The following is a 15,174-nucleotide window of genomic DNA, read 5'->3' on the forward strand; positions in this document are numbered from 1 at the left end:
GCCCTCTAGGACCCGGTCTGCGCGGTTGAGTGGTTGTAGTAGTGATTGATATGTATTAGGGTTAAATAAACATGAACCCGATCTATGTATGCATGTAAGCTGCAGTATCTGCTTTCAGCACTATATTATCGATCCTTAGTTAAGAACTACACATATGTAACTCCATTTTCAGCTTTACGCATTATCCTTAATTTGATCATATGATGGTTCCTATGTATAGCTTGCAGGTCGTTGTAGAAAGCATGGAGAGAGATGAAATTCAAGAAAATTTCATGGAGGAACTCATAGCAAACGGTACTACGGATGATCGCGACGACGACGTTATTCCAGATGATGGCGGTGACGATGTCACCGCAACTTATTTGAATGACTCCGGTGAGGGAGCGGAGGATATTGAGGAAGAAGATCCTAGTGGCGCCGGTGAGGAACAAGATCATCGTAATGGCTCCCGAACTGTAGTTATCACCGAGGTATATAAATTAATTAAGCCGCTGTTGATCGACTAGATGCATTAACTAATGAAATTGTACTGACTATGAACTATTTCTTTTTTAGCCCTCCGGATCGAGCACTTCTTCTGTAAAGTCGAGGAAGCGAGGCCCGGCCAAAAAGTTGGATGACGGTGTTAGGCACGACATCACCCACATCGAGAATGATGGTAAACCGATTGCTCCAGAGAAAGGTGCAAAGGCATTTATAGCTCAATGCGGAGTGCTTGTTAGGGACCACGTCCCGATCACCGTTCGAGAATGGCACAAGCCGAAGGGACTAGTGCTGTCTGCAGAGGAAGAAGCTCAAGGTCTTTATATCGATGATGTAGCCAAAAACAGCATTATGAACAAGCTCATGGCACATTTCAACATAGTACCCGAAGAGGGGGGTGACGCTGAGAAGGCCAAGATGGAGCAGGCCCTCCGCGAGTTTGGCAAGAAGAAGATGGCCGAACTATTCAAGAGCCACAAGAAAAGATTGCGCCGCCTTATCAAGTTAAAGAAGACTCCGGACAGTGAGAAGGTAAAAAGTCACTGGGACGAATTCGTGAAGTACAAAGCACGGAGTCGAAGAATTTTTGAGAAGGTCGGAAATAAATAAGGCAAATGCTGCGTTGAAGCTATATCACCAAATTCTGGGTCCGGTGGATACAGGGCTAACCGTCCTAAGTGGGAGGCAGCTGAGGCGGAACTGACCAGTAAAGGGATCAGATTAGGGACACACGGTTGGATCGAACGGTGCAAGGAGTGGTTCTACGGGATTGGGGGAACGTTGGATCCAGAAACAGGGAAGTGCATCTATAAGAAAGCTCATCTGAAGGTTCCCATTGATGCCCTGGAAAAGGCACATAGGGACGTGGAGGCGGGGTTGTTCCAGCCCGAAAGAGAGAACGATGAGCTGACACGCGCCCTTGGGAACAAAGAACACGGCGGACGAACACGAGGCACCGCAGGCTCCGTTCCGTGGACGTATGGCTTTCTGCGGAAAGGAAGAGATTTCTGATAAAAGCCATGAGAGGAGGAAGACAAGGGAAACAGACCGCCTGGCTAACTTAGAGGAGGGTATGAGCACCATGCAAGCCCAATTAACCATGGTAACCCAAGTACTTACATCTCAGATGGCTCGGGGGCAGGCTGTAGATCCTGCACTGCTCAATGCCATCGCCCCGCTGCAATCTCAACCACACCGGAAAAGCAGCGTGGCTTCCTCTCAGCAGGTGGATAATGATGATGATGATGACCAGGTGGTCGAGCCTCCTCGCTACCCCCCCGTGGATGATCTCACTGAGAGCCGTCCTTGTGAGCTGCATGTTAAAGTTTTCAACCTATCCTTCAAGGCGGCGGTCGGCATCCTCTTACCTACAAGGTCTTACCATTGCCGTCCGGTCCAAGACGACTTTCTTTGTTGTTATGGTGGATGAAGTGTTGAGAGAGTATGAGGGGTTGGTGCTTGAGCACCCTGCAGGTGAAGATGGGGAAATCAAAGAACTGGGAGAAGCCCGTAGAACCACCGTGCAATGGCGGAAGGAGAACATTGTGTTTCCAGGTGAGAAGCCAACAAGCAGGCCACCTCCGCCTCCTCCGCCACCTGTGCAGTCTCCTCCGCGTGATGATTCTCCTCTGCGCGATGATGATTCCCCTATCCATGACCAGTCTCCTCCGCGTGAAAATACTCCGCCGCCTCCTCCTCCTCGTCAGGAGACTCCGCCGCTTCCACCTAAGCAAAAGAGGAAGCGGTCCGCGGCACCTCCTACAGCTCCGAAGAGATCATCAACTCCAATGAGGGAACAGACTCCAGAGTTGTTGCCACATGAGCAGACTGAAGAGCAAAAGGCGTTTCTTGCAACTGCGCCGAAGAAGATGTTTATTCCACCGCAGACAGTGAAGCACTTTGCCGAGACGAGAATGAAGAGACCTGAGCTGAGAGCTGATTATGACCGCTCTCTTGGACAGTCCTCTAAAGCGATGAAAGAAGCAAAAAAAGTCGCCCAGCTTGGACAGCAGGACATTCAGGCCGCACCCCACTTCATCGTGGAGCCATATCATGATCCAGAGACGGCATCGATGATCGAACGGGCGGCTAGAGCTCAGGGAGCATCAGTTGAGTACGAAGATTACTATCCAACGGCTCAAGTGGTAAACAAGTATAGATACGGATCTGATCTCGTCAAACCTGGCGAGCTCGCGCGTCTAGGGACTCAGATGCGAAGGTTGCATGACTGGTACCTGAAAGCCTGTCGAAGAGGTGATCGCTACCTCACGGTGTATCTTAGAGATGAGCATTACTTCCGGGGGGAAGACGAGATAAACATTGACGTAGAAGAACTGTTTCAGTTATTCAATCAAGACGCCCTCGACAAAGCTGTCATCAGTTGCTACTGCCTGTAAGTGATTTATTTGTGTAATTAAGTTTGTAGCTCATTCATTTGCACTAACAATTATCCTCATTATATTCTTTGTGTACGCTATACATTTAATTATGCAGAATGAAGAAGCTGGAATACAAAAGAGGCAAGCTCCTACCGCTGGGGTTCATAGACCCAAACACAGTTCATGAAGTTACGGTTTCAGACTTCGCCAAGGACACAGAGGACAACATCGTAATGTTTTTAGAGAAGCAAGCAGACAAAGAGGATATATTCTTTCCCTACAACTTCAAGTGAGTGTTATATATAACATACATTATGCTTGTGCACCTTCCACTTTATTCTCGTAATCATTGAGCTATGCTTGTGCAGTTTCCATTTTATTCTCCTAATCATTGATCTTCACCTTGGAGTCGTAAACGTCATGGACTCGAAACGTAAAGAATATGCGGAATGGGCGGACATGGCTGCCATCCTCCAGAGGTAGTTTCAATCAATTTCGTATTGGCATCTTCATCTGCTCTAATTCGAAGATATCATCAACTAATCAATTACTCATTTACTCATTATTTTTTGCCGGGCAGGGCTTGGAAACGGTTCATCAATACTGTTCCGGGTGAATGGAAACCGGAGCTTACATTTAGAGATTACCCTGTAAGTAGTACTATATATATATATAGCTATGTCCGTGAAACTTTATATATGATATTTACTTTCAATACGATGCTTGATTATTAGTTTGATCGAACTATTTTTTCGTAAAGTGTATGAGGCAGGAAAAAGGGAATAACTTATGTGGATACTATGTCTGCACCTTCATGCGTGACATGGTCTGTCCCAAGGGTGGGGATCCCCAAATACACCACACTCGTGTACGATAACAAATTTTCACAATTAATCTTAATTAGTACCATCTATTGTATTGAGTTCCATTCATATATTGATCTCCTTTTTTAAATATAGATGACACGCCTGCGGGACACTCTCATAACAGCGGATCAAATAAAAGCAATTCAAGAGGAAATCGCGGGATTCTTTATTACCGAGGTCCTTACCCCAGGTGGAGAGCACTATCGGAAGATCGTGACGTCGGACGATATTCGTTCAGGAAAAGTTGTATTGTAAATATGCATGCATTACGTGTACTGTGTTGACTATGTCGTGTACTGTTGACGATGTCTATATATATTCATGACGATTTTTTGTGGTTTCTTGAATGATATATATATGCATTGCTGAAACTCTGCCGCGGCAAGGGAAACAGACTGTTTCTCTGCCGCGGCAGAGAAACGCTGGTACAGCCGAAATCTGTGCCGCGGCAGAGAAATAGCAATTCTCTGCCGCGGCAGAGGAACATAGGCCCGGTTCGTACCACGAACCGGGACCAAAGCCCTTCCAGCACGAGCTCCCTGGTCGCACCACGTGTTGAGGCCTTTAGGCCCGGTTTATCTTTGAACCGGGACTAAAGGGTACCCCCTTTAGTCCCGCCTAGTTGGTCCCGGTTCAGGAACCGGGTCTAAAGGCCCAAATGGACCGGGCCTATTGCCCCGTTTTCCACTAGTGAACGTTACTGCTGCGACATCATCTGCTACACCTCCACCGCCACCTCCACCAGATCGGTACGTGCGACATATCTCGATCTGTTTACCGATGGATGCTTTACCGTTTGCGCTGCTACTACTCATGTTGATTAATGCATTGATCGAGTTTCACGTGTTCGTAGTTGCTATCATTATGTTTTATATTCTGGAATTAATCATGGAAATTATGCCTAATTATCCAACAGGTATAAAACGCTTATCAGAGTGAGCGCGATTGCTTCCGTATGGACGCTATGGCTATGTAGAAATGACAAGATTTTCAATGACAAGAATTCTTCTGTCGTGCAGGTCATTTACCGATGTACGGCTTTGCTCCGTTTATGGTCGCAACTTCAGCGCTAGGAGAACCGAGACCTCTTTATGGAGGTGTCTACACGGTTGGAGAACACGGCCAAGGAGTTTATTTCCCAACATGAGTGACTGCATATTAGGCGGATTGAAGCAAACGAATTATAGTCTAGTTTGGCTCTTTCGATCGATCTTTTATTTTTACTTGTTGAGACTTGATACTCGAACGGCTGTGTGCATCTTAATTATGCAGAGGCTGGGTGTAATGCTTGAATATTTTGAGTAATGTAGCGCCCTTTATCGAAAAAAGCTGAGCAAGAAAAACTCATATAAAAATAGACTAACCATTTTACATTTCACGCAGTGCGGTGCTATCTCACTAGGGAAAAGGTTTCATGGCATGCAGCCTAGATGGCAGATCGATCTCCAAGAGCACGGAGGACCAAGGAGTTGAGGTTTCATGCAGGTGCATCTCCTTCGTCTCAATGTCAAGAACGATGAGCCTCCTACGTGAGCTCAGATTATACGGATATGTGTGCAGCACCACCATGTTGCTCCCCTCGCCGGACCATATGAACTCGGTAAGCAAAATATGACTGATGTTGATACCAGGGTATAACGACAGTAACTTCTCCTCCATGTCGATCGTTACAGGCTCCGACGCCCATTGTTCATTTGTGAGCTGATGCCACACATATATCTTGACCCCCTTAGAAGCCAGCAATCTTAGCAGCTTCTGCCCGTCATTTGAGTAGTATGATCCTAAGCAAAGCAGTCCTTTGAAGCTGGCGGCAAGGACGGGGGGCCTTATCGTGCCCTGCTCCATTGTGCAGATGTTGTATGATACAATCTCGTCCGTGTTGCGCACCATCCAGTGGATGACACCACCGTGTAGGACAACGGCATCATGGAGCATTGCAAATTTAAGGAAGGAATATCCTTGTGGAAGATGGCAGCCGGTGCCCAGGTACCACACGTTGATGTGGTGGTGGTCTGGACTTGGATGTTGTCAGCCGCGAAATCGACTTCGGCAAATAACAACATGAAGGAGCAGCCGATGCGGTCTGCGTTAGTGAGCAACACATAGCATTGGGTACTATTCGAGTCGGTGTCTGGTGGGTTAGAGAGGAAGTTGCGTTGGCCGGTGATGAGGTCATACACGCACAAGTTAGAGAGCTTGTTGCTGATGTGATGGCGACGGCGCAGGAGTACGAGGCCACCACGGGACGTTACTGGATAGTACTCATCAAGGAGGTCATCTGCAAAACGCGACACGTAGGAGGATATATGGTCGTCCAAAAATGACACGGCGGCGGTCGTGGCTGGGTGAACCAAAGAGAGCGGAGGTTGTGGATCGGCCCCGTCGTCATCAGGGCTGTTGAGGTAGGCAAGGATGCACGGGGGTACAATGCCTCCTTGTCGGGTGACGCGGTGGATGAAAGATGGATAGAGTATGTCGCGGCGGAGCAGCCTGGAGGCGGCGGCGCAGCTGACGAGAGTACGCGCGTCTGAGCGTGCGATGATCTCAAGCAGTAGATCCGCCGGTAGCGTCCACTGGATTGCTGCCGGTGACTCCGGATCCTCCGGCATGCATTCGCTGCTTCCTTGTCGGTGTTTACACGCTGCCATCGTCTTTGTCTCTTTGACTAGGGGCTAGTTGATTGGTCTGCGGAGATGTTTTGGTTCGGCTGTTGTATATAAGTTGCAGATTGATTGAATTGTACCCGGACGCTGAACTCCAACAGGACTCGGTTTCTGTTGCTCGCTAATTAAGGAATAGAGTAGGTGTTTTACATTTTAGTCCTCCTCTCTAGTAATTATTCGCTCCTTTGTACTGGCTGATGAAAGGTTTTCAGTTGATCAAGCCCACATGCTCGTCGGTAGCATGGCGTGGTAATAACAACCTTGTGTGCTGACCATCATCTTTATCATGTACAAGTGCGTCCGAGCTTCACCTTGCTGCCTGAATTTTGCCATCCGAGTTCGACCCAACCGCCGATCTCGTGCCGTCTGACTGACCTGCGCTGCCGGAATCCTGCTGTTCGACTGGTCTGTGAGACATTAGGCGTTCTTGTTTCGTTTTTTTACTGCAGCTGCTCTCTTATTTGGCTGCTGTTAATAACTTTTCTTGTGCACCAACAACCACGTTTGGTTGTCCACCATCTCTTTTCCGCACGCGAGAAGGAACATGTCAGGGTACCAACGAAAAGACTGCTCAGCTCGAACGAGAGCTGCAAGAAGAAATCGTCAAGGCCAATCCATTTATATACAATGCAAATCTTGTCGCAAATTTCATCTATTTAAGATCGTGTGAGGAGAAGTGTGGATGGTCACGCACGCTAATAAGCCCAAGAAGCCTCTCATGTCTCATCAGGGGATTTCTACGACCAATGGAAAGAACGAGTTCCATTTGGAAATAAGCTAATACTTTAGGTGTTGGATGAAAAGAAGTTTGTTGCTTCTTTGATTCGTATTTGCATCCAAACTTTGGAGGAATAAAATCCTTATAAACTTTTCTATAGTGTTTGTCTTATTTGTAGGATTAAAACCGTAGGAATTGTTCTAAAGAAATCCTTTGCACTAGTTTGTATAGAAAATCTAACATCCGCTCAAACCTCTTTTACATAGTCCTTTATTTTTCTATAATGGAATAATAAAAAATTGATATTGCAATCATGCGTTTTTTCCTATCATGTAATCAAAAATCAAGGAGGACCTTGCAATTTTTAGACAAAAAATAGCTTCTAGTTTTTTTAGGCAGAAAATATAGCATTTTTTAGAACAATGGCCGAAGCTTTATTCTTCCCTTGTAGAGTAGTTTACAGCAACACCCATTCCATTTGGAGGATTTACAAACCACACATGTCTACCAATATCTACTTTCATAGTAGCTCATGCTAGACGATGTGCTTCTCCATTCGTTTCGCGCCGCTCGTGGATGAAAGAGACATACACAAAAGCTTCCTTCGGAGATAGAACTTCCTTCATCACCATGCAATGAGAGCCACCACTCTATGCACTCTGGAGTTCCTGATTACAGCGAGGCAATCTGAAGAAACTGTAAACTTGGTAGACTTGAGACCAGCCGGCAGAGACATGGACTCCGCACACGCCATTGTCTCCAAAGCAACCGGGCTGGTGATGTCGTCCACCCTGACCGGTGAGCACCCCAAAAATCTTCCTCAATAATATCTACAAACAACACTAAAAGCTCCAGAATTTTAAGCCTTTGTAATCACCCCATCGACATTACATTTCAGAACTCAAGCAGGTGGTGGACTCCACTGCGTTACGATCAGATTTGTTGCTCCCGTGTTGGATGGTTAGCAGGGCAGTGGCACCCCAGTCCAATAGAGTTTAAAATCCCAGGTTTGACACTTTGGTGTCTCATAAAGATAGTATTTTCTTTCAGTGGGAGGCGACGTTTCCATCGATAGCGAGTCTCATGTGGTGACTTCGTCAATCTCAAGACCTGTTGGATCATCAGTTTCATGAACTCGGTCTCTCATAGGTGCTGACATGGGTAGGGTGTGCGTGCGTTTATAGGGGTTAGTGTATCTGCATATTTGTGAGCGTATGCGTCTGTACCGTGTTTCGGAAAAAAAATCCTTGAGTCTAATATAGGCAGGTGTTTCTCTCCTCGCATGGTTTCAACAATAGTGTTTGTCTCTCGAGCATAATTATGGGTTTTGATGTTGAATCAAGGTTAAATGGGATTTGAGGGTGGTGTCTACCACATTGTGTGTGTGTGTGTGTGTGTGTGTGGGGGGGGGGGGGGGTCTACCATCCCTCTAGCCTGGTCAGTTCCTGGGTTTCCCGGCGACGTGATGGCTTGTACCACATGATTTTCTATAGCATGTGAAAAAAGCATCATAAACGCATCTGTCCGAACTTCCAGAAATTTCTTGGTCTGCCACTAAGAAGTCATGAATCTAACCAAGACTAAGGACACATGCTAAGAAGTCTTAGTCACGCTTTACTTGTTTTATGTGTTCTAATATGCTACACCTTTAGCTTTATCCGTCTTTTGTGTTGTAATATGCTAGACCTTTAAGCTTTACTTATCTCAATATTTTGTGTTGTAATATGGCAACTTTGGGTTATGATGCTTTTTAAACTAGTACAGTCCTCCTATTCCATCTCTGTTATTTACTACTTGTGATTTGTATAATGTGCAAACTCTAACATGTGTCCCCAAATGGTCCAAATATATTCTCAAATTCACCTGACCAGAATATTCCTTCAAATTTATAAAATTGAACATATCTTTGACTTATCGGTGAAAGTTTTATTCCGTTTTAATGAGTGGTTTGAGAGAGATGTGAATGCTCACTTTCAAATTTTGACCGGAAACTGAACGCTTCAAAAAAAATCCAGTAATTCAAGTACATATATGTAAGAAATCTGGGAACTTTTCATTCCATTTTAATGAGTGGTCTGAGTGAACAGTCGATTTGAATGTTCGGCGAAAATCATACTTTTCAGAAAAAAAAAATCATTACTAGTAATTAAAGTACTTGTATGTAATCAATCTGGAAAATTTTCAATTCATTTGACGGTTCTTCCATTGCAGAGTTTATTAAACGTGGAAACTAATTGTAGTTACTCCTTACACAAGATTGATTATGTCAATAGATAAACCATCGGCCACTTGGGGCCTTGGGCAACAACAAGTTTCAGGTAGCAGACTTTGGCAAGTTTCAATGGCTGGAAGAGGCGAGGGGCGGCGACGCGCAGTGGGCAGCAGCTAGTGGTGGCGCCGACATGTAGGGTCTGTTTGGATTATGGCCATGACCTTCCCAACCAGTTTTTTGGCATTGACTGTGGACACGGACAATCGTTTGGATGGAAGCCAAGATTTCACATCCGTTCCAATTATTTGGCCGTACCTTCAATTTTTTCTACCCGCAACTTGGCGAGATGGGGCGGCGAAATTATCCACCAAATAATTGGTTCGCCCATGTTTTGGCAGGGTGCGCGTGGGCACAATCCTAATAGACCCGAAGAGACGTGCCTCCGCCGACATGCGGCAAGCTAGGGTTTCTTGTGCACCAAGGCTAGGTTTCAGTTGGGTATGTATCAAGGGCAGTTCACTCAATTCACTCCTCGAGCTTTTCCACGAATTCTCGAAAGAAAAGAAAATAAGTCAAAACTGTAAATAATATAGTCACCAAATTAAAACCGTGCCAAAAAAGGAAGGTCAAACTAATAGAGGGCCAATTCTAGAGGTACCAATTAAATAGGGGTAAAAATAAATAAAAAATTACCATAACTGGCGGCACCGTCTCCTCCAAAAAAAAATCTGCCCCGTCGCAAATCCACTCATTCCAAAATGGCGGGTCAGATCGATCCTTGTTTCCCAAAACCGCAAGCCTCCTGCATAATCTGTATTCCCATGGCTGCTTGATTTCTTACCTACCGAGCTCCCTATATGAGCCTCCGTGTTGAGCCTCAGCAACATCCGGTGGATTTCCTCAAAGGAAGAAGAACGTCGGCTGCTGGATGAATTACGCTACTTGCCTGCTCATGTGCGCTTCCTGCTGCTTGCCTGCTTCTATTTCAGTTTACTTTGCATTGAGTTTCAACTTTCAAGTCAGTCAGACTAGTCATTGTGTGTATGCTAAACTACAGCCCGTTTGTTGGATTCTATTATGTTCATGTCCAGTTTTGTGTTAATTATCTTGGCTAGTTTTTGTTGTTTACTGTCATTACTGACGGTAAATGCTGGCCAAATTTTCTGCCTCTGTCGAAGTTTTTCTTTGTGTGGAAGCTGCCTCTGTCCAGCTAATGCGCAAGTATCCCAGCCAGCCAGCCCAGCCCAGCCCACTGACCTAGCTAGCAGGCCAGCCCAGTACTTCGGTCCGATTGCTCCAAAACCGATGACCAAACAGAACGATCGGGGCACCGATCTCTTTTATTGCTTCATTTAAGTGTAGATATGGACACATTAATGGCGTTTAATAAAAAAAATATCACCATATATCTTTTAGAACTTCATATAAAAGTTTATTTTCTATATGCTTGGTTTTTCGTATGATATTTAACATAAAGGAAACTCTTCAATGTACATGCGTAATGACAAGATTGGCACGGTGAGTCATGCAACAATTTGAGCAGTCATTTGGAAAGAGTTCCCACGATAACACCACCATTAATGAGTATAGGCTGTCCATCGCTTGCTTTATTTGTCACATATGCCTATCCTCCGCTCATACTTTTGGAGGTATTTAAGTTTGAACTTTATGCCTTAACTTAATTGATAAGCATATATACCCCCATACCTTCTTCCTTATGGGTATCCTGTGATTCAGAACTAGCCTACTCTTCTATCTTTCTATCCTTCTGTCCTCCTAATACCCACCTCCATGGAACCCGGTCAATTCCATGCCTATAACTTTTCCTATCTGATACTTCGAGAGTTGTTCTTTCGCTTGGTTGTTTGTTTTGAAATTGAGTCTTCCCTTTCCAGGGAGATAATAGCCTTTTGGTTGTGGCTCCAAGGAAATAGCCAGGCTGCTTTCCTTTTGAGCATCGAGTCTTTTGATGATGACCATTTTCATGTGATTGCTTCTGGTGCAAAACCTTTTGTTGAGATTCTCCATTTTGAGTTTGATGGCTCAGATCCTAGATCTGTACCGAGAAATCACTTTCGGAGGGAAGCTATTGAAGGGATTTCTTTCTACCTCAACAAAGTTTGTTATGAGGCCTTACAAGTTCTTCAAGAAAGAGCAAATATGAACTTTCTCCATAATCAGACGGCACATCTGTACCAAAAATCCTATGGAGAATTCATGAATGATAGGGTTCCTATATGCTCGGTAAGACTAGGGTGGATATTTTGTTATCCAAGATCTGATCTGTAACTAGTTTAAAGTTTGTTCCCTTTGTGATTTTCCTTGTCATCTATGCAGATGACAGATCTACACAGAGAGGCATATGGCAATTCCATGAATGACCAGGTTCCTTTGAGCTCGGTAAGACTAAAGTAAATCTGTAGATCTGCTAATAGTATGTCAAGTATTTTTCTCGTTTCTGTGATTTACCAAGTCATCTATGCAGAAGCACCTTCTGACCAAGATCAAGGCTTTGTATGCTAACACTCAAAATCATCATGGTGGAGAAGGCACAAGTTCTAGAAATCTGCATCTTCAAACAAGTCATATGCTCCTTCAAGATATAAAGGGAGTATACGAGTGTCAGCCAACCTCCCGTTTGGTGACATTGTTTGATAACTTGAGCTTCAGAGAGAGGCATGATAATCCAGTAAGAATGTCATCTATGTATTCTTGTTACAAATCACTAATCATTATTTGCATCGTTTTATTTTTATACATGAGACTTGATAGCTTTCATGCAATATATTGCAGTACCTAGCATAATGAAAGTGTATATTTCTATGCAGATCATGCAGCAGCTATCTGACGTTCCACGTGATGAGAGAACTTTGTTTGTAACATTTTCCAATGGCTACCCACTGACCAAAGATGAACTGCATGATTTTTTCATGAGGTATGTCTGTCATTTGAGGTTATATTATATACGTAAATGAACCGTTTGTGTTTTGAGAATGGTATGGTTGTTGATCTCTGGTAATATATACGCCAGACGTGCATTTCAGAATCCCGGTGATTTGATGTGATGCGTAATAATAGAAAAACATAAAAGGATAAATATAGATTTCAATTTTTTTGTTATTAGACATTAATAGCATTGAGTTGTTAGGCTAAACTACATCCTCCTTCAGGTCCACAAAGAAATGTCATTTCAGTCCTAGGTGTAGTCAACTTTTGATACTTCGACTGAATAGTTGAAGGTCATATATTTATATATATTGGTCCCTATATTTAGTTGATAAATATTGTATGTTTTTATGTACTTACATTTCACAAATATGCTATAATACTTGGTTGTGAAAGTTGCATTCGAAGACCTTGTCGATGTCCAAAGCGACATTCATATTTGAGAATCGCTGCAAGTAAATTAAGCAATTCACATGCATACACAGGCTGTTAATAATAACCATTACGTAAACTTCTGCATCAGGAAATATAATTTGTATGCTCGTGTGCAGCATTAAATAATCGATTTAGATGAAAGGCTACTAGAACAATCAACATCTTGAAGTCCGCCCACTGAACCTTATTAGTATGAACTGGAACAAGTTACAGACACCAATGACACTAGAAAAGTACACCAATGACACTAGAAAAGTACACCAATGACACTAGAAAAGTAAGTCTGTTACCAATGTAGTTTGATTTTTTAAGCGATATGAAGATGAATGTTCTGATGTTTTTTTAAAGACGTGTGTAGCTCCTGAGGTTGTAAATTTGATTTGATGGTTAGTAGTAGATATGAATGACATAAGAGATAGTAAACTTTATCTACAGTTGACTGAATCATTGCAGTAGTTTCACCTATGTGGCTGCTGATTTTATCAGTTTATTTTGTAACTTTGTTTTGTTATACTATGTTCTTTTATCACAGGCACTATGGAGATGTTGAAGAGATAACAGTGGAAGAACCAATTGGAAACAAACAACCCTTATACGCACACGTTATATTTTACTCACAGGTGACGCTCTTCCGTGTCCTTGATGGGAACTTGAGAGTCAAGTTCATGACGAGGGGAAAACATCTGTGGGCTCGTCAGTATGTGCCTAAGAAAAAGAATACTAAATCATGATGAGCAAAATCCGACTCGTTAGTATTGATATCCTATCCCAAGCATCTCTGAAGCATTGGAAAAAATGTACTTCTATAATTACTCTTGTGCAGTCTGCACCTTACTACTCTTTTGTAATCTAGATTTATGGCCATTGTTCTGAACTTCAAATGTATGGCATTGTAATCACTCAAATTTGTACGTGTTAAGGGTTGCAAATCAATACTTTTGGTATGACAGTATTTACATTTGAATTTATTCTTGGAAACCTATTCTAGTGTATGGTAGTTACTGTGTGAGGCTTAAATGGTAAGCTCATTTAGCTAAATTTAGACTCTGTACGGATGAATGAAGCACTGAATAAATGGTTCACATAACGGGCAAGAGTGAGTACACATCTTTTTTGTTTAAGATAAGGGTTACCCCCGATTTCATTTAAAAAAACCAAGTCTACAATATTTTCCACCTCACCCACAACCACCAAGAGTTCTCCCTAGGAAAGAGGTAAAAGGAAGAACTCTTGGTGGTTGTGTACTCACTCACAGTGAGTGCACATCTGTTTGGTCGTCCATGTTTTCCTTTTAGATTGAACTGGTTCAGCATGCTCCAGCAAGATATAGGTCTCGTCCATGTTGATCCGTGTGCGGTGACACCATTAAAACAGGTGATTAGTATGCTCGTACACTGCCGGGCAATGATTCCTAGGTACCCGAACAGATTAAATTAAAAAAAAAAGAGGTGGTGTCGCCACTATCAATTTTAGGAAGGGGATAACAAATACTAGTAGGGGATAGTGAGAAATACTGAGGTTGGTTAATTCGATGGCCTTTTCCTGGGTCATAGGAAAAAGCCTACAATGGACATGACTGCTTACTTCGATCTAGGAGAAAATTTCAGTCCAACCAAAAATATTACGGGTAGTTCAGAATTTTGAGGCCCACAAAAATATCAGGAATATTGATAATTTCCTATATATTTTTACGAGATTTAAGCGGGGCATGAAGTGTGGTAATTAACATACCAGCATGCAAGTGGTCCACTAGACAATGAGACAGTCCCGTGTAATCAAATATATAGCATGGTAGCGACCTATGTTATGAAAGGTTCCATTATTTATTTGTGGCTGGGAGAGTCCAAAATCCATCTTGAGCAGACTGGTTCAGATGAGTAGATTCCGTTCTAATTCAAGCCTACATGCTTCAATTAGGCAAAATGGATAGGAAGCGCCTAAGTTCCACCATCTTCAGTCAGACCATCTCCACCAGGCGATACTTTTTGCGTGCAACTCCTCGTATTTCCAAATCCCAAGAAGTAAACTATTGACAAATGCCACGGCACATAGTTACTTCATACTACTAATCAAGTGGATCTCAACACAACCTACCTCCCTTCGATTGATTTGGGCATCTGAGTGGCGAGACTGACGTTAGAGCGTGAGGTGCGTGATGCCATCGGCGTGAAGAATGCGCATCTAGCGATGGCGGCTTGGCGTGGGATGGTAGCCTACAATGCCTGGGAGGTGCCTCACTAGCGAAGGCCAGTGGGGGCTGTAACGTAGGTCACCGGGTCACCGGGGTTGCAGCCAAGGTTGAGATGATGTGATGTGGGGTTCGTTGTATGTAGAGATAATAATAGTAGTACTAGCAATGATTGAGATGGACACATTTTACTTCATGAATGTGTGTTACCGACCGGGATAATTCTACTATGTTAACTCGGCAAACATTGCATTTTTTACATGTGTTAATGTGGTAATACTTTGT

At 43.6% G+C, this 15,174-nt stretch overlaps 2 protein-coding genes across 2 annotated transcripts; both read left to right on the forward strand.

The window, feature by feature from the left end:
* The first annotated feature begins 1,971 nt into the window (after positions 1-1,971).
* LOC139832892 (uncharacterized) lies at positions 1,972-3,292 on the forward strand. The gene is made up of 2 exons (XM_071822854.1): positions 1,972-2,875; positions 2,977-3,292. Exons 1-2 carry the CDS (start codon positions 2,271-2,273, stop codon positions 3,152-3,154), a joined length of 783 nt encoding a protein of 260 aa, XP_071678955.1. The 5' UTR covers positions 1,972-2,270; the 3' UTR covers positions 3,155-3,292.
* A 7,583-nt stretch (positions 3,293-10,875) lies between these two features.
* On the forward strand, positions 10,876-13,665 carry LOC127310366 (uncharacterized). The gene is made up of 5 exons (XM_051341048.2): positions 10,876-11,564; positions 11,658-11,720; positions 11,806-12,009; positions 12,149-12,255; positions 13,234-13,665. Exons 1-5 carry the CDS (start codon positions 11,112-11,114, stop codon positions 13,430-13,432), a joined length of 1,026 nt encoding a protein of 341 aa, XP_051197008.1. The 5' UTR covers positions 10,876-11,111; the 3' UTR covers positions 13,433-13,665.
* The last annotated feature ends 1,509 nt before the right edge of the window (positions 13,666-15,174 follow it).

The sequence above is a fragment of the Lolium perenne genome, chromosome 6 (genome assembly GCF_019359855.2).
Source record: "Lolium perenne isolate Kyuss_39 chromosome 6, Kyuss_2.0, whole genome shotgun sequence".
NCBI classification, from domain to species: domain Eukaryota; kingdom Viridiplantae; phylum Streptophyta; class Magnoliopsida; order Poales; family Poaceae; genus Lolium; species Lolium perenne.

Excerpts from the sequence above, each read along its gene's own strand:
- LOC139832892 (XM_071822854.1), top strand. The coding sequence starts at position 2,271 with ATGAGGGAACAGACTCCAGAGTTGTTGCCACATGAGCAGACTGAAGAG. Across the intron at positions 2,876-2,976 it reads GTCATCAGTTGCTACTGCCT|AATGAAGAAGCTGGAATACA; the intron begins GTAAGTGATTTA and ends TTAATTATGCAG.
- LOC127310366 (XM_051341048.2), top strand. The coding sequence starts at position 11,112 with ATGGAACCCGGTCAATTCCATGCCTATAACTTTTCCTATCTGATACTT. Across the intron at positions 11,565-11,657 it reads ATAGGGTTCCTATATGCTCG|ATGACAGATCTACACAGAGA; the intron begins GTAAGACTAGGG and ends TCATCTATGCAG. Across the intron at positions 12,256-13,233 it reads CTGCATGATTTTTTCATGAG|GCACTATGGAGATGTTGAAG; the intron begins GTATGTCTGTCA and ends CTTTTATCACAG.